At 43.2% G+C, this 27,101-nt stretch overlaps 1 protein-coding gene across 1 annotated transcript in view; it reads left to right on the forward strand.

Moving 5' to 3' along the window:
* Window positions 1–27,101, forward strand: part of oca2 (oculocutaneous albinism II) — a 165,584-nt gene that overhangs the window by 24,345 nt on the left and 114,138 nt on the right. Inside the window, exons 3-9 of the mRNA XM_036978983.1 lie at window positions 658–759; window positions 7,582–7,758; window positions 13,284–13,341; window positions 13,554–13,626; window positions 16,449–16,606; window positions 17,269–17,351; window positions 19,687–19,840. Of these exons, the coding sequence (XP_036834878.1) occupies window positions 658–759; window positions 7,582–7,758; window positions 13,284–13,341; window positions 13,554–13,626; window positions 16,449–16,606; window positions 17,269–17,351; window positions 19,687–19,840 (805 nt within the window). The remainder of the gene's footprint in view (window positions 1–657; window positions 760–7,581; window positions 7,759–13,283; window positions 13,342–13,553; window positions 13,627–16,448; window positions 16,607–17,268; window positions 17,352–19,686; window positions 19,841–27,101) is intronic.

Raw genomic sequence — 27,101 nt, forward strand, 5'->3', positions numbered from 1 at the left:
AGAGAATGTTGTTTTCTATAGCTCACCATGCTGTTTTTATGAGGATGACAGAGAATGTTGTTTTCTATAGCTCACCATCCTGTTTTTATGAGAATGTTGTTTTTTATAGCTCACCTTGCTGTTTTTATGAGAATGTTGTTTTTTATAGCTCACCATGCTGTTTTTATGAGGATGACAGAGAATGTTGTTTTTTATAGCTCACCATGCTGTTTTTATGAGGATGACAGAGAATGTTGTTTTTTATAGCTCACCATGCTGTTTTTATGAGGATGACAGAGAATGTTGTTTTCTATAGCTCACCATGCTGTTTTTATGAGGATGACAGAGAATGTTGTTTTCTATAGCTCACCATCCTGTTTTTATGAGAATGTTGTTTTTTATAGCTCACCTTGCTGTTTTTATGAGAATGTTGTTTTTTATAGCTCACCATGCTGTTTTTATGAGAATGTTGTTTTTTATAGCTCACCATGCTAATTTCCTGCAAGTCTATACATTTTGCCACTGCTTATGACTTGTGCTATATGGGGCCAATTCCCGGACCTCCCATGTGACAGACAGACACTTTTCTGATTAAAGTCTGAGCATCAAACTGACGGTTTAAACTTAGAATTTGTTTGTTCCCTTCAGTTGACTCTATGTTTTGTATTGGTTCTCCAGACAGAGCTTCAGTATGGTCAACTTTCTGAAGGGAAACACCAACCAGACGGGGTCCAACCACACAGAGAGATCTCCCCTCATCAGGTTCTCCCAAGATGACAGGTAAGTTAGGTTTTGTTGTTTCTCAGAAAGAGCCTTTGATAGCACAGCAGGTTTGTAGCAAGCTACGTATGTTGAATTGTATACAATTGATGTGCACATGCATACATTTTACAAATGGAGATAAATACCTAATCTTGTTCTCCTAAAAGACCCAGCTTCTATTCAACTCCTAGGTGATATTCAACTCCTAGGTGATATTCAACTCCTAGGTGATATTCAACTCCTAGGTGATATTCAACTCCTAAGTGATATTCAACTCCTAGGTGATATTCAACTCCTAGGTGATATTCAACTCCTAGGTGATATTCAACTCCTAGGTGATATTCAACTCCTATGTGATATTCAACTCCTAGTTGATATAAGTGCTAAATGTTCCTCTTTGTGATTGCAGAGGACTGCTGATATCATGGTGGCTAGATACAGTGCAGATGAATGGAGCTTACTCCGTACATGTGCGGTGCATTTGGAAAATATTCAGACCCCTTGACTTTTTCCACATGTATCCTTATTCTAAAATTGACTAAATAAATCATTTTCCTCATCAATCTATACACACTACCCCTTAATGACAAGGCAAAAACAGTTTTTTTTTGACATTTTTGCAAATGTATTAATATTAAAACCAGAACTACCTTATTTAGATAAGTGTTCAGACCCTTTGGTATGAGACTCGAAATTAATCATCCTTCAGATGTTTCTACAACTTGATTAGAGTCCATCTGTGGTAAAATCAACTGATTGGACATGATTTGGAAAGGCACACACCTGTCTATATAAGGTTCCACAGTTGACAGTGCATGTCAGAGCAAGAACCAGGCCATGAGGTCGAAAGAATTGTCTGTAGAGCTCCGAGACAGGATTGTGTCGAGGTACAGATCTGGGGAAGGGTCCCAAAACATTTCTGCAGCATTGAAGGTCCTCAAGAACACAGTGGCATCCATCATTCTTTTAAATTATTATTATAAAAAAAAAATGTCAGCCCTTTTTTCTCCCCAATTTTGTGGTATCCAATTGGTAGTTACAGTCTTGTCTCATCACTGAAACTCCCATACAGACTCGGGAGAGGTGAAGGTTGAGAGCCGTGCGTTCTCCGAAACACAACCCAACCCAGCCCAGCCGCACTGCCCATCCAACCCGGAAGCCAGCCGCACCAATGTGTCGGAGGTAACACCGTACACCTGGCTACCGTATCAGCGTGCACTGCGCCCGACCTGCCACCTGTCGCTAGTGCGCGATGAGACAAGGATATTCCTGCCGGTCAAACCCTCCCTAACCCGGACGACGCTGGGCCAATTGTGCGCCGCCCCATGAGCCTCCTGGTCGTGGCCGGCTGCGACAGAGCCTTGGCTCGAACCCAGGCCTCCATAATTCTTAAATGGAAGAAGTTTGGAACCACCAAGACTCTTCCTAGAGCTGGCCGCCCGGCCAAACTGAGCAATCTGGGGAGAGGGGTCTTGGTCAGGGAGGTGACCAAGAACCTGATGGTCACTCTGACAGCTCCAGAGTTCCTCTGTGGAGATGGGAGAACCTTACAGTAGGACAACCATCTCTGCAGCACTCCACCAATCAGGCCTTTATGGTAGAGTGGCCAGATGGAAGCCACTCCTCAGTAAAAAGCACATGACCACCCTCTTGGAGTTTGCCAAAAGGCACCTAAAGTACTCTGACCATGAGAAACAAGATTCTCTGGTCTGATGAAACTTAACTATTTGGCCTGAATGCCAAGCATCACGTCTGGAGGAAACCTGCCACCATCCCTACGGTGAAGCATGGTGGTGTTAGCATCCTGCTGTGAGGATGTTTTTCAGAGGCAGGGACTTGGAGACGAGTCAGGGTCAAGGGAAAGATGAATGGAGCAAAGTACAGAGAGCAAACCTGCTCCAGAGAGCTCAGGACCTCAGACTGGGGGTAAAGGTTCATCTTCAAACAGGACAACAACCCTAAACACACAGCCAAGAAAACACAGGAGTGGGTTCGGGACAAGTCTCTGAATGTCCTTGAGTGGCCCAGCCCAGATTTAAATAGCTGTGCAGCGACGCTTCCCATCCAACCTGACAGAGCTTGAGAGGATCTGCAGAGAAGAATGGGGGAAAGTCCCCAAATGCAAGTGTGCCAAGCTTGTAGCGTCATACCCAAGAATTCTCTAGGCGGTAATCGCTGCCAAAGGTGCTTCAACAAAGTACTAAGTACTGTGTGTAGATTGATGAGGGGAAAAAATATTTAATCCATTTTAGAACAAGGCAGTAATGTAACAAAATGTGGAAAAGCTCAAGGGGTTTGAATACTTTCCAAAGGCACTGAACATGCTGAAGGAGTGAAAAAGCTCCCAGGAACATGATAAATAACAATGGTTGTCTCCATGGTATTAAGTCCCTCTCATTGTGTCCATACACGTTTCGTTCTCAGCTGCAACAGCCGTCAAATCTAAAAATTAGACATCAAAATGTCAAATAAATAAAATTAACCTTTTCAGATGAGCCCTGTAGATGCATCAATACACATCATTATACACGTCAATATACACATCAATCTAAACTATACACATCACTATATACATCATTATACACATCAACCTAAACGATACACATCACTATATACATCATTATACACATCAATCTAAACTATACACATCATTATATACATCATTATACACATCAATCTAAACTATACACATCAGTATATACATCATTATACACATCAATCTAAACTATACACATCACTATATACACATCAATCTAAACTATACACATCATTATACACATCAATATACACAACACACATCACTATATACATCATTATACACATCATTATAAACTGGGTGAAATGAATGTTTATTGGCTGACAGCTGTGGTATTTCAGACCATATACCATGGGTAAAACAAAATGCTATACACATCACCACACACTATTACACATCACCATACACATCACTATACACATCACCATACACATCACTATACACATCACTATACACATCACTATACACATCACTATACACATCACTATACACATCACTATACACATCACCATACACATCACTATACACATCACTATACACATCACCATACACTATTACACATCACTATACACATCACTATACACATCACCATACACATCACTATACACATCGCCATACACATCACTATACACATCACTATACACATTACTATACACATCACTATACACATCACTATACACATCACCATACACATCACTATACACATCACCATACACATCACCATACACATCACTATACACATCACCATACACTATTACACATCACTATACTCATCACCATACACATCACTATACACATCACCATACACATCACTATACACATCGCTATACACATCGCTATACACATCACTATACACATCACTATACACATCACCATACACATCACTATACACATCACTATACACATCCCTATACACATCACTATACACATCACCATACACTATTACACATCACTATACACATCACTATACACATCACCATACACATCACTATACACATCACTATACACATCACTATACACATCACTATACACATCACTATACACATCACTATACACATCACCATACACATCACTATACACATCACCATACACATCACCATACACATCACTATACACATCACCATGCACTATTACACATCACTATACACATCACCATACACATCACTATACACATCACCATACACATCACTATACACATCGCTATACACATCGCTATACACATCACTATACACATCACTATACACATCACCATACACATCACTATACACATCACCATACACATCACTATACACATCACTATACACATCACTATACACATCACTATACACATCACCATACACTATTACACATCACTATACACATCACTATACACATCACTATACACATCACTATACACATCACCATACACATCACTATACACATCACCATACACATCACTATACACATCACCATACACATCACTATACACATCACTATACACATAACTATACACATCACTATACACATCACCATACACATCACTATACACACCACTATACACATCACTATACACATCACTATACACATCACCATACACATTACATACACATCACTATACACATCACCATACACATCACTATACACATTGCTATACACATCACTATACACATCACTATACAGATCACTATACACATTGCTATACACATCACTATACACATCACTATACAGATCACTATACACATCACCATACACTATTACACATCACTATACGCATCACTATACACATCACTATACAGATCACTATACACATCACTATACACATCACTATACAGATCACTATACACATCACTATACACATCACCATACACTATTACACATCACTATACACTATTACACATCACTTTACACATCACTATACACATCACCATAAACTATTACACATCACTATACACATCACCATACACTATTACACATCACCATAAACTATTACACCTCACTATACACATCACTATACACATCACTATACACATCACTATACACATCACTATACACTATTACACATCACTATACACATCACTATACACATCACCATACACATCACTATACACATCACCATACACATCACTATACACATCACTATACACATCACTATACACATCACCATACACATCACTATACACATCACTATACACTATTACACATCACTATACGCATCACTATACACATCACCATACACATCACTATACACATCACCATACACATCACTATACACATCACTATACACATCACCATACACATCACCTTACACTATTACACATCACTATACGCATCACTATACACATCACTATACACATCACTATACATATCACCTTACACTATTACACATCACTATACGCATCACTATACACATCACTATACAGATCACTATACACATCACCATACACTATTACACATCACTTTACACATCACTATACACATCACTATACACTATTACACTATTACACATCACCATACACTATACACATCACTATACTGATCACTATACACATCACCATACACATCACTATACACATCACCATACATTATCACACATCACTATACACATCACCATACACATCACTATTACACATCACCATACACTATTACACATCACTATTCTGATCACTATACACATCACCATACACATCACTATACACATCACCATACACTATTACACATCACTATACACATCACCATACACTCTTACTGAGTGCATTCCCAGTGATTTCTGTTGTTGCCTATGCTATTTACAGTATTGATTATTTAAGTAATTCGTATTATGTTTCCAGTATAACGTACATGTTGCTGTATGAGGGGGAGGAGACATGGGACAACTGTTAATAACCTGTATTATTACACTATACACATCACTATACACATAACTATACACATCACTATACACATCACCATACACATCACTATACACACCACTATACACATCACTATACACATCACTATACACATCACCATACACATTACATACACATCACTATACACATCACCATACACATCACTATACACATTGCTATACACATCACTATACACATCACTATACAGATCACTATACACATTGCTATACACATCACTATACACATCACTATACAGATCACTATACACATCACCATACACTATTACACATCACTATACGCATCACTATACACATCACTATACAGATCACTATACACATCACTATACACATCACTATACAGATCACTATACACATCACTATACACATCACCATACACTATTACACATCACTATACACTATTACACATCACTTTACACATCACTATACACATCACCATAAACTATTACACATCACTATACACATCACCATACACTATTACACATCACCATAAACTATTACACCTCACTATACACATCACTATACACATCACTATACACATCACTATACACATCACTATACACTATTACACATCACTATACACATCACTATACACATCACCATACACATCACTATACACATCACCATACACATCACTATACACATCACTATACACATCACTATACACATCACCATACACATCACTATACACATCACTATACACTATTACACATCACTATACGCATCACTATACACATCACCATACACATCACTATACACATCACCATACACATCACTATACACATCACTATACACATCACCATACACATCACCTTACACTATTACACATCACTATACGCATCACTATACACATCACTATACACATCACTATACATATCACCTTACACTATTACACATCACTATACGCATCACTATACACATCACTATACAGATCACTATACACATCACCATACACTATTACACATCACTTTACACATCACTATACACATCACTATACACTATTACACTATTACACATCACCATACACTATACACATCACTATACTGATCACTATACACATCACCATACACATCACTATACACATCACCATACATTATCACACATCACTATACACATCACCATACACATCACTATTACACATCACCATACACTATTACACATCACTATTCTGATCACTATACACATCACCATACACATCACTATACACATCACCATACACTATTACACATCACTATACACATCACCATACACTCTTACTGAGTGCATTCCCAGTGATTTCTGTTGTTGCCTATGCTATTTACAGTATTGATTATTTAAGTAATTCGTATTATGTTTCCAGTATAACGTACATGTTGCTGTATGAGGGGGAGGAGACATGGGACAACTGTTAATAACCTGTATTATTACCTATATGTTCCAGTATAACGTACATGACCCTGTATGAGGGGGAGGAGACGTGGGATAACAGCAGTTTGGAGCTGGATAGGAGGTGTCGTCTGGGGAGTGAGGTCACCAGCCTGTCCCTGTCACGATCCTCCTCCACAGAGAAAGACCCTCTGGACGTACACCTAAACTTCAAATTGTCCAACAGCATGAGGTAAAGCTCTCTGGCTCTGCTGCTGTCTCTGTCTCTCTGTCAGTTCAATTCAATTCAAATAGTCTTAAATTGGCAAGATTTTTTTTTTAAACATTCGCAAAGTAAGTGATAAAAACAATCACAAATTAACAGTTAACATTAAACACACAAAAGTTTCAAAGGAGAAAGCCGTTTGAAATGATAAATGATTAACTAAGTACAAAAACCAACACAGAAGCGAGTGTATCGGTCTGAACCTGTACAGGCTGTCAGTCTAGACACCTAACTAAATAAAATATAAAATAGTCTATAAATGAAGAGAAAATAGCTTACAGACTAATTCAGCTACAGTACTTACACCTTACAGAAGTTGCCGTCTCCACTAGGGCCCTCTAGGCAGCTGTCTCCTCTAGGGGCCTCTCAGCAGCTGGCTCCTCTAGGGCCCTCTCAGCAGCTGGCTCCTCTAGGGCCCTCTCAGCAGCAGGCTCCTCTAGGGCCCTCTCAGCAGCTGGCTCCACTAGGGCCCTCTCAGCAGCAGGCTCCACTAGGGCCCTCTAGGCAGCTGTCTCCTCTAGGGCCCTCTCAGCAGCTGGCTCCACTAGGGCCCTCTCAGCAGCAGGCTCCACTAGGGCCCTCTAGGCAGCTGTCTCTTCTAGGGCCCTCTCAGCAGCAGGCTCCTATAGGGCCCTCTCGTTAGCTGGCTCCACTAGGCCCTCTAGGCAGCAGGCTCTACTAGGGCCCTCTAGGCAGCTGGATATCAGAGGGGTGGTAACTTACCAGCATTACCAGCATTAAAACCAGGGAATACGACTTTCCCAATTCGGATCCTCAGCAATTGAACTGATTTCAGAGGCTGACCCAAATCACTGCAGACGTAGGAGAGGTACTCTGGATAATAAAGTTGACGAGCTCAGGGCAAGGATTTCCTTCCAGAGAGTCATCAGGGATTGTAACATACTCTGTTTCACAGAAACACGGCTCTCTCGGGATATACCTTCTGAGTCCGTACAGCCAGCTGGGTTCTCAGTTCATCGCTCAGACAGGAATAAATATCTCTCCGGGAAGAAGAAGGGTGGGATTGTACGCTTCACGATTAACTACTCATGGTGTGTTTGTGACAACATACAGAAACTCAAGTCCTTTTGTTCACCAGACTTAGAATACCTCACAATCAAATGCCGACCGTATTACCTCCCAAGAAAATTATCTTTGGTGAAAGTCACAGCAGTGTATATTCCCCCTCAAGCCGATACCACGACGGCCCTCAAAAAACTTCACTGGACTTTATGCAAACTGGAAACCACATATCCAGAAGCGACAATTGTTGTAGCTGGGGATTTTAACAAAGCAAATTTGAGAAAAACGCTACCTAAGTTCTATCAACACATTGACTGTAGTACTCGCGCTGTTAAAACACTCAACCACTGCTACTCCAATTTCCGGGAAGCCTACAAGACCCTCGTCCGCCCTCCCTTCGGCAAATCTGATCACGACTTGATTTTGCTCCTCCCTTCCCATAGTCAGAAACTCAAACAGGAAGTACCCGTGCTAAGGTCTATTCAAAGCTGGTCTGACCAATCGGAATCCACGCTTCAAGATTGTTTTGATCACGCAGACTGGGATACAGTGCCTTGCGAAAGTATTCGGCCCCCTTGAACTTTGCGACCTTTTGCCACATTTCAGGCTTCAAACATAAAGATATAAAACTGTATTTTTTTGTGAAGAATCAACAACAAGTTGGACACAATCATGAAGTGGAACGACATTTATTGGATATTTCAAACTTTTTTAACAAAAACTGAAAAATTGGGCGTGCAAAATTATTCAGCCCCCTTAAGTTAATACTTTGTAGCGCCACCTTTTGCTGCGATTACAGCTGTAAGTCGCTTGGGGTATGTCTCTATCAGTTTTGCACATCGAGAGACTGACATGTTTTCCCATTCCTCCTTGCAAAACAGCTCAAGCTCAGTGAGGTTGGATGGAGAGCATTTGTGAACAGCAGTTTTCAGTTCTTTCCAAAGATTCTCGATTGGATTCAGGTCTGGACTTTGACTTGGCCATTCTAACACCTGGATATGTTTATTTTTGAACCATTCCATTGTAGATTTTGCTTTATGTTTTGGATCATTGTCTTGTTGGAAGACAAATTTCCGTCCCAGTCTCAGGTCTTTTGCAGACTCCATCAGGTTTTCTTCCAGAATGGTCCTGTATTTGGCTCCATCCATCTTCCCTTCAATTTTAACCATCTTCCCTGTCCCTTCTGAAGAAAAGCAGGCCCAAACCATGATGCTGCCACCACCATGTTTGACAGTGGGGATGGTGTATTCAAGGTGATGACATGTGTTACTTTTACGCCAAACATAACATTTTGCATTGTTGCCAAAAAGTTACATTTTGGATTCATCTGACCAGAGCACCTTCTTCCACATGTTTGGTGTGTCTCCCAGGTGGCTTGTGGCAAACTTTAAACAACACTTTTTATGGATATCTTTAAGAAATGGCTTTCTTCTTGCAACTCTTCCATAAAGGCCAGATTTGTGCAATATACGACTGATTGTTGTCCTATGGACAGAGTCTCCCACCTCAGCTGTAGATCTCTGCAGTTCATCCAGAGTGATCATGGGCCTCTTGGCTGCATCTCTGATCAGTCTTCTCCTTGTATGAGCTGAAAGTTTAGAGGGACGGCCAGATCTTGGTAGATTTGCAGTGGTCTGATACTCCTTCCATTTCAATATTATCGCTTGCACAGTGCTCCTTGGGATGTTTAAAGCTTGGGAAATCTTTTTGTATCCAAATCCGGCTTTAAACTTCTTCACAACAGTATCTCGGACATGCCTGGTGTGTTCCTTGTTCTTCATGATGCTCTCTGCGCTTTTAACGGACCTCTGAGACTATCACAGTGCAGGTGCATTTATACGGAGACTTGATTACACACAGGTGGATTGTATTTATCATCATGAGTCATTTAGGTCAACATTGGATCATTCAGAGATCCTCACTGAACTTCTGGAGAGAGTTTGCTGCACTGAAAGTAAAGGGGCTGAATAATTTTGCACGCCCAATTTTTCAGTTTTTGATTTGTTAAAAAAGTTTGAAATATCCAATAAATGTCGTTCCACTTCATGATTGTGTCCCACTTGTTGTTGATTCTTCACAAAAATACAGTTTTATATCTTTATGTTTGAAGCCTGAAATGTGGCAGAAGGTCGCAAAGTTCAAGGTGGCCGAATACTTTCGCAAGGCACTGTATGTTCCAGGTAGCCTCCAAGAATAACATTGACGAATACACTGATACGGTGACTGAGTTTGTCAGGAAGTGTATAGGAGATGTTGTACCCACTGTGACTATTAAAACCTTCCCTAACCAGAAACTGTGGATAGATGGCAGCATTTGTGCAAAACTGAAAGCGCGAACCACCGTATTTAACCACTGCAAGGTGACTGGGAATGTGGTTGAATAGAAAGTGTAGTTATTCCCTCCGTAAGGCAATCAAACAGGCTAAACGTCATTACAGAGACAAAGTGGAGTCACAATTCAACAGCTCAGACACCAGACGTATGTGGCAGAGTCTACAGACAAAACGTCATTACAGAGACAAAGTGGAGGGGCAATTTAACGACTCAGACACGAGACTTATATTGCACAGTCTACAGACAATCACGTCGTAGACACCGACGTCTTGCTTCCGGACAAGCTAAACACCTTCTTCGCCCGCTTTGAGGATAACACAGTGCCACCGACGTGGCCGCTACCACGGATTTTGGGCTCTCCTTCTCCGTGGCCGACGTAAGACATTTAAGCGTGGCATCCCTAGCCGTGTCCTCAGAGCATGCGCAGACCAGCCAGCTGGCTGGAGTATTTACAGACATATTTAATCCCTCCCTAGCCCAGTCTGCTGTCCCCACATGCTTCAAGATGTCCACCATTGTTCCTGTACCCAAGAAAGCAAAGTAAACTGAACTAAATGACTATCGCCCCGTAGCACTCACTTCTGTCATCATGAAGTGCTTTGAGAGGCTAGTCAGGGATCATATCACCTCTGGCCCCCTAGACCCACTTGAATTTGCTAACTGCCCTATGAGGTCCATGGATGATGCAATCGCCATCACACTGCACATTGCCCTATCCCATCTGGACAAGAGGAATACCAATGTAAAAATGCTGTTCATTGACGACAGCTCAGCATTCAACACCAGAGTACCCTCCAAACTCATCATTAAGCTTGAGTCCCTGGGTCTTGACCCCGCCCTGTGCATCTGGGTCCTGGACTTCCTGACTGGCCGCCCCGAGGTGGTGAAGGTAGGAAACAACATCTCCACATTGTTGATCCTCAATACTGGGGCCCCACAAGGGTGTGTGCTCAGCCCCCTCCTGTACTCCCTGTTCACCCATGACTGCGTGGCCATGCACGCCTCCAACTGAATCACCAAGCTTGCAGACGACACTACAGTGGTAGGCTTGATTACTAACAATGGCGAGACAGCCTACAGGGAGGAGGTGAGGGCCCTTGGAGTGTGGTGTCAGGAAAGTAACCTTTCACTCAACATCAACAAAACAAAGGATATGATCGTGGACTTCAGGAAACAGCAGAGGGAGCACCCCCCTATCCACATCGACAGGACAGCAGTGGAGTGGGTAGTAAGTTTTAAGTTCCTCGCCGTCCGTCCACCACCTAAATGGTCCACCTACACAAACTGTGGTGAAGAAGGTGCAACAACACCTTTTCAACCTCAGGAGGCTGAAGAAATTTGGCTTGTCACCTAAAACCCTTACAAACGTTTACAGATGCACAATTGAGAGCATCCTGTCGGGCTGTATCACCGCCTGGTACGGCAACTGCACCGCCCACAACCGCAGGGCTCTCAGAGGGTGGTGCACTGTATTCACATTCCTATGACTTTGATGCCTCATGGTTGAGAAATGCTCTGTTCCAGTAAATTGTCTATCGCTCTCACTGTATCACTGCCTCACTGTCTGTCTCTCTGTCACTGTCTCTCTGTCTGTCTCTCTCTGTCACTGTCTCACTGTCTGTCTCTCTCTGTCACTGTCTCTCTGTCTGTCTCTCTCTGTCACTGTCTCACTGTCTGTCTCTCTCTGTCACTGTCTCACTGCCTCACTGTCTGTCTCTGTCACGGTCTCTCTGTCTGTCTCTCTCTGTCACTGTCTCACTGCCTCACTGTCTGTCTCTCTGTCACTGCCTCACTGTCTGTCTCTCTGTCACTGTCTCTCTGTCTCTCTCTCTCTGTCACTGTCTCACTGTCTGTCTCTCTCTGTCTGTCTCTCTCTGTCACTGTCTCACTGTCTGTCTCTCTCTGTCACTGTCTCTCTGTCTGTCTCTCTCTGTCACCGTCTCACTGTCTGTCTCTCTCTGTCACTGTCTCACTGTCTGTCTGTCTCTGTCTCACTGTCTGTCTCTTTCCTTCTCTCTCTCTGCCTATTTCTGTCCCTCCATGTTCAGAGCCTGTACTACATTATGCTCAGCACCTGGGTTTCAAAAATGCTCCATCACCCAGTACACTACATCTAATATTGGGTTCATTTACAGATCTTGCATCTCCATCTTTAAAATCGGCTGTATCTTCACCTTTGTCGTCCTCATGTCTGTAAGTGGATTGTCTTGTGACAGATGACTCATTCATATTGATTATAATGTGTCAATATCAGTTCATCCCAATGTCTAGAGAAAGTAACAGCTTCAAAATGCTAAGAGTCTGTATGTGTGTGTGTGTGTGTGTGTGTGTGTGTGTGTGTGTGTGTGTGTGTGTGTGTGTGTGTGTGTGTGTGTGTGTGTGTGTGTGTGTGTGTATTTCTCCAGTTGTTCTTCAGTATGTATCCAGACAGAGACAACCCGTGGAGGATGCTGGCTGTCTCCCCTACAGAGAGCTTCTGTATCCTTCTACTGCATCAGTCCCATACAACACAGTACTGTTGAGTCTACTGCATCAGTCCCATACAACACAGTACTGCTGAGTCTACTGCATCAGTCCCATACAACACAGTACTGTTGAGTCTACTGCATCAGTCCCATACAACACAGTACTGCTGAGTCTACTGCATCAGTCCCATACAACACAGTACTGCTGAGTCTACTGCATCGGTCCCATACAACACAGTACTGTTGAGTCTACTGCATCAGTCCCATACAACACAGTACTGTTGAGTCTACTGCATCAGTCCCATACAACACAGTACTGTTGAGTCTACTGCATCAGTCCCATACAACACAGTACTGCTGAGTCTACTGCATCAGTCCCATACAACACAGTACTGCTGAGTCTACTGCATCAGTCCCATACAACACAGTACTGTTGAGTCTACTGCATCAGTCCCATACAACACAGTACTGCTGAGTCTACTGCATCAGTCCCATACAACACAGTACTGCTGAGTCTACTGCATCAGTCCCATACAACACAGTACTGCTGAGTCTACTGCATCAGTCCCATACAACACAGTACTGCTGAGTCTACTGCATCAGTCCCATACAACACAGTACTGCTGAGTCTACTGCATCAGTCCCATACAACACAGTACTGCTGAGTCTACTGCATCAGTCCCATACAACACAGTACTGCTGAGTCTACTGCATCAGTCCCATACAACACAGTACTACTGAGTCTACTGCATCAGTCCCATACAACACAGTACTGCTGAGTCTACTGCATCAGTCCCATACAACACAGTACTGTTGAGTCTACTGCATCAGTCCCATACAACACAGTACTGCTGAGTCTACTGCATCAGTCCCATACAACACAGTACTGCTGAGTCTACTGCATCAGTCCCATACAACACAGTACTGTTGAGTCTACTGCATCAGTCCCATACAACACAGTACTGCTGAGTCTACTGCATCAGTCCCATACAACACAGTACTGCTGAGTCTACTGCATCAGTCCCATACAACACAGTACTGCTGAGTCTACTGCATCAGTCCCATACAACACAGTACTGCTGAGTCTACTGCATCGGTCCCATACAACACAGTACTGCTGAGTCTACTGCATCAGTCCCATACAACACAGTACTGCTGAGTCTACTGCATCAGTCCCATACAACACAGTACTGCTGAGTCTACTGCATCAGTCCCATACAACACAGTACTGTTGAGTCTACTGCATCAGTCCCATACAACACAGTACTGCTGAGTCTACTGCATCAGTCCCATACAACACAGTACTGCTGAGTCTACTGCATCAGTCCCATACAACACAGTACTGCTGAGTCTACAGCATCAGTCCCATACAACACAGTACTGCTGAGTCTACTGCATCAGTCCCATACAACACAGTACTGTAGCTATAGTACTGCTGAGTCTACTGCATCAGTCCCATACAACGTGTAGAGGCCCTGACTGGCTGGACACTGTGACCTATACTGTAGTGTAGAGGTCATGATTGGCTGGACACTGTGACCTATACTGTAGTGTAGAGGTCCTGATTGGCAGGACACTGTGACCTATACTGTAGTGTAGAGGTCCTGATTGGCTGGACACTGTGACCTATACTGTAGTGTAGAGGTCCTGATTGGCTGGACACTGTGACCTATACTGTAGTGCAGCGGTCCTGATTGGCTGGACACTGTGACCTATACTGTAGTGTAGAGGTCCTGATTGGCTGGACACTGTGACCTATACTGTAGTGTAGAGGTCCTGATTGGCTGGACACTGTGACCTATACTGTAGTGTAGAGGTCCTGATTGGCTGGACACTGTGACCTATACTGTAGTGCAGAGGTCCTGATTGGCTGGACACTGTGACCTATACTGTAGTGTAGAGGTCCTGATTGGCTGGACACTGTGACCTATACTGTAGTGTAGATGTCATGACTGGTTGGACACTGTGACCTATACTGTAGTGTAGAGGTCCTGATTGGCTGGACACTGTGACCTATACTGTAGTGTAGAGGTCCTGATTGGCTGGACACTGTGACCTATACTGTAGTGTAGAGGTCCTGATTGGCTGGACACTGTGACCTATACTGTAGTGTAGAGGTCCTGATTGGCTGGACACTGTGACCTATACTGTAGTGTAGATGTCATGACTGGCTGGACACTGACCTATACTGTAGTGTAGAGGTCCTGATTGGCTGGACACTGTGACCTATACTGTAGTGTAGAGGTCCTGATTGGCTGGACACTGTGACCTATACTGTAGTGTAGAGGTCCTGATTGGCTGGACACTGTGACCTATACTGTAGTGTAGAGGTCCTGATTGGCTGGACACTGTGACCTATACTGTAGTGCAGAGGTCCTGATTGGCTGGACACTGTGACCTGTACTGTAGCCATTAGTGATGGGGACCATTCAGTGGTGGTCAGGTAGAATGATGTAGGGACCAGTGCAGTAGAATATCTTAGTGGAAGGCTCTGATGGGGACCATGAAGTGGTGGTCAGGTAGAATGATGTAGGGACCAGTGCAGTAGAATATCTTAGTAGAAGGCTCTGATGGGGACCATGAAATATTCAGTATAATTGGGTTAACTACGCCTTTAAAAGGAGACGGCAGAAACACTTTAAATCACAAAGATTCACAGCTATTCAACTAAACCAGGCGTCCACATCAAGCTTTAAAAGGACAAAAAGATGACATCATGTTCTACTAATCTATTGATATGTCAGGTTTCCCCTCATGAAAGAGTTCCAGGTTAAATAAAGATTGGATAAAAAATGAAATCCTAGTCATTTCCCTTGACCGCCTGCTGTCCAATAGCTTTGAACCTGACGGATTTCCGTGACAACGCCTTGCTGAAGCTGCAGGTGGGCGGGCCTTTCGTGAGTGGCATGGTGGATCTGACCAATGAGGAGTACATCCTTATTCAGGTGGAGCAGACTGAAGAGGCGGGGCCACGGAGAAGGCGGGTCCAGACGGTAAGAGTCTCCACCCACGTTCCACCTCTGTTTCTGAATGCAGTTTGAAGTCCCAAATGGAACCCAATTCCCTATATAGTGCACTACTTTAGACCAGAGCCCTATTCCCTATATAGTACACTACTTTAGACCAGAGCCCTATTCCCTATATAGTACACTATTTTAGACCAGAGCCCTATTCCCTATATAGTGCACTACTTTAGACCAGAGCCCTATTCCCTATATAGTGCACTACTTTAGACCAGAGCCCTATTCCCTATATAGTGCACTACTTTAGACCAGAGCCCTATTCCCTATATAGTGCACTACTTTAGACCAGAGCCCTATTCCCTATATAGTGGTACTACTATAGACCAGAGCCCTATTCCCTATATAGTGCACTACTTTAGACCAGAGCCCTATTCCCTATATAGTGCACTACTATAGACCAGAGCCCTATTCCCTATATAGTGCACTACTTTAGACCAGAGCCCTATTCCCTATATAGTGCACTACTTTAGACCAGAGCCCTATTCCCTATATAGTGCAGTACTTTAGACCAGAGCCCTATGGGTCAAAAGTAGTGCACTTCAAAGGAATAGGGTGCCATTTGGGATCTAGCCTGTGTTTTACATCGGTACCAATCTGATTGTAATACCATCTGTGTTTCTCCTTTTCAACAGGTGATCTATAACTGGACCATACCTCTGCATTCTGAACGGAGTGACCAGGTTATAACAACTAAAACATTTGAGATGTTGAGCAGGTATGTCCCCAAATCATTCTTGTACTGTACTTGATCGGCTATGAAAAGCCAACTGACATTTACTCCTGACATGATGACTCCTTGCTGACCCCAGTCCACCTGGCCGTGCTGCTGCTCCAGTTTCAACTGTTCTGCCTGTGATTATTATTATTTGACCATGCTGGTCATTTATGAACATTTGAACATCTTGGCCATGTTCTGTTATAATCTCCACCCGGCACAGTCAGAAGAGGACTGGCCACCCCACATAGCCTGGTTCCTCTCTAGGTTTCTTCCTAGGTTTTGGCCTTTCTAGGGAGTTTTTCCTAGCCACCGTGCTTCTACACCTGCATTGTTTGCTGTTTGGGGTTTTAGGCTGGGTTTCTGTACAGCACTTTGAGATATCAGCTGATGTACGAAGGGCTATATAAATACATGTATACATATTTGACATGAACATTCCTGCATGTCCAGTATTGTTATAGTACCATTGGCTTGTTCTCAGCAGTTCAGTCTGATGGTCCTGTATGGGTACAGTAGTTCAGTCTGATTGTCCTGTATGGGTACAGTAGTTCAGTCTGATTGTCCTGTATGGGTACAGTAGTTCAGTCTGATTGTCCTGTATGGGTACAGTAGTTCAGTCTGATTGTCCTGTATGGGTACAGTAGTTCAGTCTGATTGTCCTGTATGGGTACAGTAGTTCAGTCTGATTGTCCTGTATGGGTACAGTAGTTCAGTCTGATTGTCCTGTATGGGTTCAGTCTGATTGTCCTGTATGGGTACAGTAGTTCAGTCTGATTGTCCTGTATGGGTACAGTAGTTCAGTCTGATTGTCCTGTATGGGTACAGTAGTTCAGTCTGATTGTCCTGTATGGGTACAGTAGTTCAGTCTGATTGTCCTGTATGGGTACAGTAGTTCAGTCTGATTGTCCTGTATGGGTTCAGTCTGATTGTCCTGTATGGGTACAGTAGTTCAGTCTGATTGTCCTGTATGGGTTCAGTCTGATTGTCCTGTATGGGTACAGTAGTTCAGTCTGATTGTCCTGTATGGGTACAGTAGTTCAGTCTGATGGTCCTGTATGGGTACAGTAGTTCAGTCTGATTGTCCTGTATGGGTACAGTAGTTCAGTCTGATTGTCCTGTATGGGTACAGTAGTTCAGTCTGATTGTCCTGTATGGGTACAGTAGTTCAGTCTGATTGTCCTGTATGGGTACAGTAGTTCAGTCTGATTGTCCTGTATGGGTACAGTAGTTCAGTCTGATGGTCCTGTATGGGTACAGTAGTTCAGTCTGATTGTCCTGTATGGGTACAGTAGTTCAGTCTGATTGTCCTGTATGGGTACAGTAGTTCAGTCTGATTGTCCTGTATGGGTACAGTAGTTCAGTCTGATTGTCCTGTATGGGTACAGTAGTTCAGTCTGATGGTCCTGTATGGGTACAGTAGTTCAGTCTGATTGTCCTGTATGGGTACAGTAGTTCAGTCTGATGGTCCTGTATGGGTACAGTAGTTCAGTCTGATTGTCCTGTATGGATACAGTAGTTCAGTCTGATTGTTCTGTATGGGTACAGTAGTTCAGTCTGATTGTCCTGTATGGGTTCAGTCTGATTGTCCTGTATGGGTTCAGTCTGATTGTCCTGTATGGGTACAGTAGTTCAGTCTGATTGTTCTGTATGGGTACAGTAGTTCAGTCTGATTGTCCTGTATGGGTACAGTAGTTCAGTCTGATGGTCCTGTATGGGTACAGTAGTTCAGTCTGATTGTCCTGTATGGGTACAGTAGTTCAGTCTGATTGTTCTGTATGGGTACAGTAGTTCAGTCTGATTGTCCTGTATGGGTTCAGTCTGATTGTCCTGTATGGGTTCAGTCTGATTGTCCTGTATGGGTACAGTAGTTCAGTCTGATGGTCCTGTATGGGTACAGTAGTTCAGTCTGATTGTCCTGTATGGGTACAGTAGTTCAGTCTGATGGTCCTGTATGGGTACAGTAGTTCAGTCTGATTGTCCTGTATGGGTACAGTAGTTCAGTCTGATTTGTCCTGTATGGGTACAGTAGTTCAGCATTTTTAGGAACAGAATAGTACAGGCAAATTCCCAGAGGATAACCGGGTTTTCTGCTTTCCAACAGACATTGGGAGACAAATTCACATTTCATTAGGACAATAACGTAAAACACAAGGCCAAATTTAGACTGGAGTTGCCTACCAAGACGACATTTATATTTTCTAAGTGGCCTAGTTACAGTTTTTACTTAATTGGCTTGAAAATCTATGGCAAGACTTGAAAATGTCTGTCTAGCAATGATCAGCATCCAACAACGGCCTTGTCTCCATGACTCCCTGTCTGTCTGTCTCCATAGTGACCCCATCATCATTACGGTGCAGGCGTTCGTCCAGGACAACTCCATGGTCCCTCTCTCCATGACCCACCAGTCGCTCTACGTAACCACGGAAAGGCAGGTGGTTATTGCTGCAGTCATCCTGGGAGGAGTTTACGTCCTCATCATCTTCGAGGTAAAGACAGAGAAAGAGAGCGAGTGAGTGAGTGAGTGTGTGAGAGAGAGAGAGAGAAATGGAAGGAGAAAGAGAGAGACAGTGAGAGAGAGAGAGAGAGAAATAGAAGGAGAGAGAGAGAGAGAGAGAGAGAGAAATAGAAGGAGAGAGAGAGAGAGAGAGAAGGAGACAGAGAGACAGAGAGACACAGAGAGAGACAGAGAGAGAGAGTAATGTGTGTGTAGTGTACTGGGTCTCACATGGTGTATTCTACTGTATGTTCAGAGTAGTGTGTGTGTAGTGTACTGGGTCTCACATGGTGTATTCTACTGTATGTTCAGAGTAGTGTGTGTGTAGTGTACTGGGTCTCATATGGTGTATTCTACTGTATGTTCAGAGTAGTGTGTGTGTAGTGTACTGCGTCTCACATGGTGTATTCTACTGTATGTTCAGAGTAGTGTGTGTGTAGTGTACTGGGTCTCACATGGTGTATTCTACTGTATGTTCAGAGTAGTGTGTGTGTAGTGTACTGGGTCTCACATGGTGTATTCTACTGTATGTTCAGAGTAGTGTGTGTGTAGTGTACTGGGTCTCACATGGTGTATTCTACTGTATGTTCAGAGTAGTGTGTGTGTAGTGTACTGGGTCTCACATGGTGTATTCTACTGTATGTTCAGAGTAGTGTGTGTGTAGTGTACTGGGTCTCACATGGTGTATTCTACTGTATGTTCAGAGTAGTGTGTGTGTAGTGTAGTGCGTCTCACATGGTGTATTCTACTGTATGTTCAGAGTAGTGTGTGTGTGTAGTGTAGTGCGTCTCACATGGTGTATTCTACTGTATGTTCAGAGTAGTGTGTGTGTAGTGTACTGGGTCTCACATGGTGTATTCTACTGTATGTTCAGAGTAGTGTGTGTGTAGTGTACTGGGTCTCACATGGTGTATTCTACTGTATGTTCAGAGTAGTGTGTGTGTAGTGTACTGGGTCTCACATGGTGTATTCTACTGTATGTTCAGAGTAGTGTGTGTGTAGTGTACTGGGTCTCACATGGTGTATTCTACTGTATGTTCAGAGTAGTGTGTGTGTAGTGTACTGGGTCTCACATGGTGTATTCTACTGTATGTTCAGAGTAGTGTGTGTGTAGTGTACTGGGTCTCACATGGTGTATTCTACTGTATGTTCAGAGTAGTGTGTGTGTAGTGTACTGGGTCTCACATGGTGTATTCTACTGTATGTTCAGAGTAGTGTGTGTGTAGTGTACTGGGTCTCACATGGTGTATTCTACTGTATGTTCAGAGTAGTGTGTGTGTAGTGTAGTGCGTCTCACATGGTGTATTCTACTGTATGTTCAGAGTAGTGTGTGTGTAGTGTACTGGGTCTCACATGGTGTATTCTACTGTATGTTCAGAGTAGTGTGTGTGTAGTGTACTGGGTCTCACATGGTGTATTCTACTGTATGTTCAGAGTAGTGTGTGTGTAGTGTACTGGGTCTCACATGGTGTATTCTACTGTATGTTCAGAGTAGTGTGTGTGTAGTGTAGTGCGTCTCACATGGTGTATTCTACTGTATGTTCAGAGTAGTGTGTGTGTAGTGTACTGGGTCTCACATGGTGTATTCTACTGTATGTTCAGAGTAGTGTGTGTGTGTAGTGTACTGCGTCTCACATGGTGTATTCTACTGTATGTTCAGAGTAGTGTGTGTGTAGTGTACTGGGTCTCACATGGTGTATTCTACTGTATGTTCAGAGTAGTGTGTGTGTAGTGTACTGGGTCTCACATGGTGTATTCTACTGTATGTTCAGAGTAGTGTGTGTGTAGTGTAGTGCGTCTCACATGGTGTATTCTACTGTATGTTCAGAGTAGTGTGTGTGTAGTGTACTGGGTCTCACATGGTGTATTCTACTGTATGTTCAGAGTAGTGTGTGTGTAGTGTACTGGGTCTCACATGGTGTATTCTACTGTATGTTCAGAGTAGTGTGTGTGTAGTGTACTGGGTCTCACATGGTGTATTCTACTGTATGTTCAGAGTAGTGTGTGTGTAGTGTACTGGGTCTCACATGGTGTATTCTACTGTATGTTCAGAGTAGTGTGTGTGTAGTGTACTGGGTCTCACATGGTGTATTCTACTGTATGTTCAGAGTAGTGTGTGTGTAGTGTACTGGGTCTCACATGGTGTATTCTACTGTATGTTCAGAGTAGTGTGTGTGTAGTGTACTGGGTCTCACATGGTGTATTCTACTGTATGTTCAGAGTAGTGTGTGTGTAGTGTACTGGGTCTCACATGGTGTATTCTACTGTATGTTCAGAGTAGTGTGTGTGTAGTGTACTGGGTCTCACATGGTGTATTCTACTGTATGTTCAGAGCAGTGTGTGTGTAGTGTACTGGGTCTCACATGGTGTATTCTACTGTATGTTCAGAGTAGTGTGTGTGTAGTGTACTGGGTCTCACATGGTGTATTCTACTGTATGTTCAGAGTAGTGTGTGTGTAGTGTACTGGGTCTCACATGGTGTATTCTACTGTATGTTCAGAGTAGTGTGTGTGTGTAGTGTACTGGGTCTCACATGGTGTATTCTGCTGTATGTTCAGAGTAGTGTGTGTGTAGTGTACTGGGTCTCACATGGTGTATTCTACTGTATGTTCAGAGTAGTGTGTGTGTAGTGTACTGGGTCTCACATGGTGTATTCTACTGTATGTTCAGAGTAGTGTGTGTGTAGTGTACTGGGTCTCACATGGTGTATTCTACTGTATGTTCAGAGTAGTGTGTGTGTGTAGTGTACTGCGTCTCACATGGTGTATTCTACTGTATGTTCAGAGTAGTGTGTGTGTAGTGTACTGGGTCTCACATGGTGTATTCTACTGTATGTTCAGAGTAGTGTGTGTGTAGTGTACTGGGTCTCACATGGTGTATTCTACTGTATGTTCAGAGTAGTGTGTGTGTAGTGTACTGGGTCTCACATGGTGTATTCTACTGTATGTTCAGAGTAGTGTGTGTGTAGTGTACTGGGTCTCACATGGTGTATTCTACTGTATGTTCAGAGTAGTGTGTGTGTAGTGTACTGGGTCTCACATGGTGTATTCTACTGTATGTTCAGAGTAGTGTGTGTGTAGTGTACTGGGTCTCACATGGTGTATTCTACTGTATGTTCAGAGTAGTGTGTGTGTAGTGTACTGGGTCTCACATGGTGTATTCTACTGTATGTTCAGAGTAGTGTGTGTGTAGTGTACTGGGTCTCACATGGTGTATTCTACTGTATGTTCAGAGTAGTGTGTGTGTGTAGTGTACTGCGTCTCACATGGTGTATTCTACTGTATGTTCAGAGTAGTGTGTGTGTAGTGTACTGGGTCTCACATGGTGTATTCTACTGTATGTTCAGAGCAGTGTGTGTGTAGTGTACTGGGTCTCACATGGTGTATTCTACTGTATGTTCAGAGTAGTGTGTGTGTAGTGTACTGGGTCTCACATGGTGTATTCTACTGTATGTTCAGAGTAGTGTGTGTGTAGTGTACTGGGTCTCACATGGTGTATTCTACTGTATGTTCAGAGTAGTGTGTGTGTAGTGTACTGGGTCTCACATGGTGTATTCTACTGTATGTTCAGAGTAGTGTGTGTGTAGTGTACTGGGTCTCACATGGTGTATTCTACTGTATGTTCAGAGCAGTGTGTGTGTAGTGTACTGGGTCTCACATGGTGTATTCTACTGTATGTTCAGAGTAGTGTGTGTGTAGTGTACTGGGTCTCACATGGTGTATTCTACTGTATGTTCAGAGTAGTGTGTGTGTAGTGTACTGGGTCTCACATGGTGTATTCTACTGTATGTTCAGAGTAGTGTGTGTGTAGTGTACTGGGTCTCACATGGTGTATTCTACTGTATGTTCAGAGTAGTGTGTGTGTAGTGTACTGGGTCTCACATGGTGTATTCTGCTGTATGTTCAGAGTAGTGTGTGTGTGTAGTGTACTGCGTCTCACATGGTGTATTCTACTGTATGTTCAGAGTAGTGTGTGTGTAGTGTACTGGGTCTCACATGGTGTATTCTGCTGTATGTTCAGAGTAGTGTGTGTGTGTAGTGTACTGCGTCTCACATGGTGTATTCTACTGTATGTTCAGAGTAGTGTGTGTGTAGTGTACTGGGTCTCACATGGTGTATTCTGCTGTATGTTCAGCACACAGTTCCTTAGGAAAGTTTTCCCTCCCCTTGTTACATGTAGTTGTTACAGCCTGAACTTAAAATGTCACCTCACAATTTCAATGTGGAATTTTCAACAAAATATACAAAAATGAAAAGCTGAAATCTCTTGAGTCAATAAATATTCAATCCCTTTGTTATGGCAAGCATAAATAAGTTCAGGAGTAAAAATGTGCTCAACAAGTCACACAATAAGTTGCATGGACAATAATAGTGTTTAACATGATTTTTGAATGACTACCTCTTCTCTGTACCCCACACGCATAATTGTCTCTAAGGTTCCTCAGTCGAGCAGTGAATTTCAAACACAGATTCAACCACAAAGACCAGGAAGGTTTTCCAATGCCTTGCAAAGAAAAGCACCTATTGGTAGATGGGTAAAAATAAAAAAAACAGACATTGAATATCCCTTTGATCATGGTGACGTTATTAATTACACTTCGGATGGTGTATCAATAAGCCCAGTCACTACAAAGATTTTTATTTATTTTTTATTGAACCTTTATTTAACTAGGCAAGTCAATTAAAACCTCTTAAGGATCCGGCCTTTTTTTTTCAATTTCCGCCTAAAATGACATACCCAAATCTAACTGCCTGTTGCTCAGGACCTAAAATGACATACCCAAATCTAACTGCCTGTTGCTCAGGACCTAAAATGACATACCCAAATCTAACTGCCTGTTGCTCAGGACCTAAAATGACATACCCAAATCTAACTGCCTGTTGCTCAGGACCTAAAATGACATACCCAAATCTAACTTCCTGTAGCTCAGGACCTGAAGCAAGGATATGCATATTGTTGATACCATTTCAAAGGAAACACTTTGAAGTTTGTTGAAATGTGAAAGGAATGTAGGAGAATATAACACATTAGATCTGGTAAATGATAATATCGACATTGTACCATCATTGAAATGCAAGAGAAATGGCATAATGAATTATTTTAGCCCATGCACAATATAGATTCTGGCCACTAGATGGCGGCACTGTATGTGCTATGTTTTCTAGTGATCCAGTGAAGTCTTGCATATCGATTCCAAATGTTGTTTCAAGACTGTCCAAAGGTGCCTAAAATGTTTTATTCATACATTTTCAAGTTCATAATTGTGCACTCTCCTCAAACAATAGCTTGGTATTTTTTCACTCTAATAGCTACTTTTAATTGGACAGTGCAGTGAGATGAACAAGAATTTAAGCTTTCTGCCCGTATCAGATATGTCTATGTCCTGGGATGACTGAGTCTCTGAGCCTTCTTTCACCATGGAATGACTGAGGCTCTGAGCCTTCTTTCACCATGAGATGACTGAGTCTCTGAGCCTTCTTTCACCATGGGATGACTGAGTCTCTGAGCCTTCTTTCACCATGGAATGACTGAGTCTCTGAGCCTTCTTTCACCATGAGATGACTGAGTCTCTGAGCCTTCTTTCACCATGGGATGACTGAGTCTCTGAGCCTTCTTTCACCATGGAATGACTGAGTCTCTGAGCCTTCTTTCACCATGGGATGACTGAGTTCCTGAGCCTTCTTTCACCATGGGATGACTGAGTCTCTGAGCCTTCTTTCACCATGGGATGACTGAGTCTCTGAGCCTTCTTTCACCATGGGATGACTGAGTCTCTGAGCCTTCTTTCACCATGGGATGACTGAGTCTCTGAGCCTTCTTTCACCATGGGATGACTGAGTCTCTGAGCCTTCTTTCACCATGGGATGACTGAGTCTCTGAGCCTTCTTTCACCATGGGATGACTGAGTCTCTGAGCCTTCTTTCACCATGGGATGACTGAGTCTCTGAGCCTTCTTTCACCATGGGATGACTGAGTCTCTGAGCCTTCTTTCACCATGAGATGACTGAGTCTCTGCGCCTTCTTTCACCATGGGATGACTGAGTCTCTGAGCCTTCTTTCACCATGGGATGACTGAGTTCCTGAGCCTTCTTTCACCATCGGATGACTGAGTTCCTGAGCCTTCTTTCACCATGGGATGACTGAGTCTCTGAGCCTTCTTTCACCATGGAATGACTGAGCCTTTGAGCCCTAGTTTTTTTTCTCTCCATATTTCCCCCAGTCTTCTCCGGGGTCTCCCCGAGGACCTGTTCCTCACCATTATCTGGTGCTAGCTGTGTGCTACTCTGTCTGCTCTCTTCATCCCTAAGTGGCCTGATGATGAATATTGGATAAGAAATCCTCATCTGAGCTCTCAGACTCAGCGCTCCCAGCATTTTGCTGCTTGTGCTGAGGTGGTTCCCTTCTCCACAGACCTCTATCCTGGGGTGGTTCCCTTCTCCACAGACCTCTATCCTGGGGTGGTTCCCTTCTCCATAGACCTCTACACTGGGATGGTTCCCTTCTCCACAGACCTCTATCCTGGGGTGGTTCCCTTCTCCATAGACCTCTACGCCTGGGTGGTTCCCTTCTCCACAGACCTCTATCCTGGGGTGGTTCCCTTCTCCACAGACCTCTATCCTGGGGTGGTTCCCTTCTCCACAGACCTCTATCCTGGGGTGGTTCCCTTCTCCACAGACGTCAACTCAGTGCTTGAACTGGTTCCTCAAAGGGTAGTGCATTACATGACATTAGCATATTACAATGCAGAATCCGGGTCCTGCCTGTACCCCTCTTGGTTTTGACCTCATAGACAGCGCTGTCATCACCTTTCCTCTGTCCTCCCAGTGTGATCTTAGCTTTCCCGGTCACCTACGCCCTGACGTGTTCCTCACCAGTACATGGTCCCCTGGGACCAGAACCCAACTCAATTTTTTCCGTTTGTTGGTAGGCTTTGTCCTTCGCTGTTTCTCCTGGCGATGTCATAGGCTTCCGCCATCTGCTGCTGCCACCTCTTAGCATACTCCTGGTATGATTTCTCCTGTAACCCAAAGACAAGGTCAACAGGTAGCAGGGGAGCCCTTCTGAATAGCAGGAAATTCAGTGAGAACCCAGCAGCATGCCTGGTGGTGCAATTATATATTATATAGCAATTGAGTTAAATAAAGGTTAAATAAAAATTAAAATAAATAAAATATACATGAATGACCTTGTTTAGATTATCAACCCAGTTGAATGACCTTGTCTAGATTATCAACCCAGATGAATGACCTTGT

This window comes from Oncorhynchus mykiss, chromosome 5, assembly GCF_013265735.2.
Source record: "Oncorhynchus mykiss isolate Arlee chromosome 5, USDA_OmykA_1.1, whole genome shotgun sequence".
NCBI classification, from domain to species: Eukaryota; Metazoa; Chordata; class Actinopteri; order Salmoniformes; family Salmonidae; genus Oncorhynchus; species Oncorhynchus mykiss.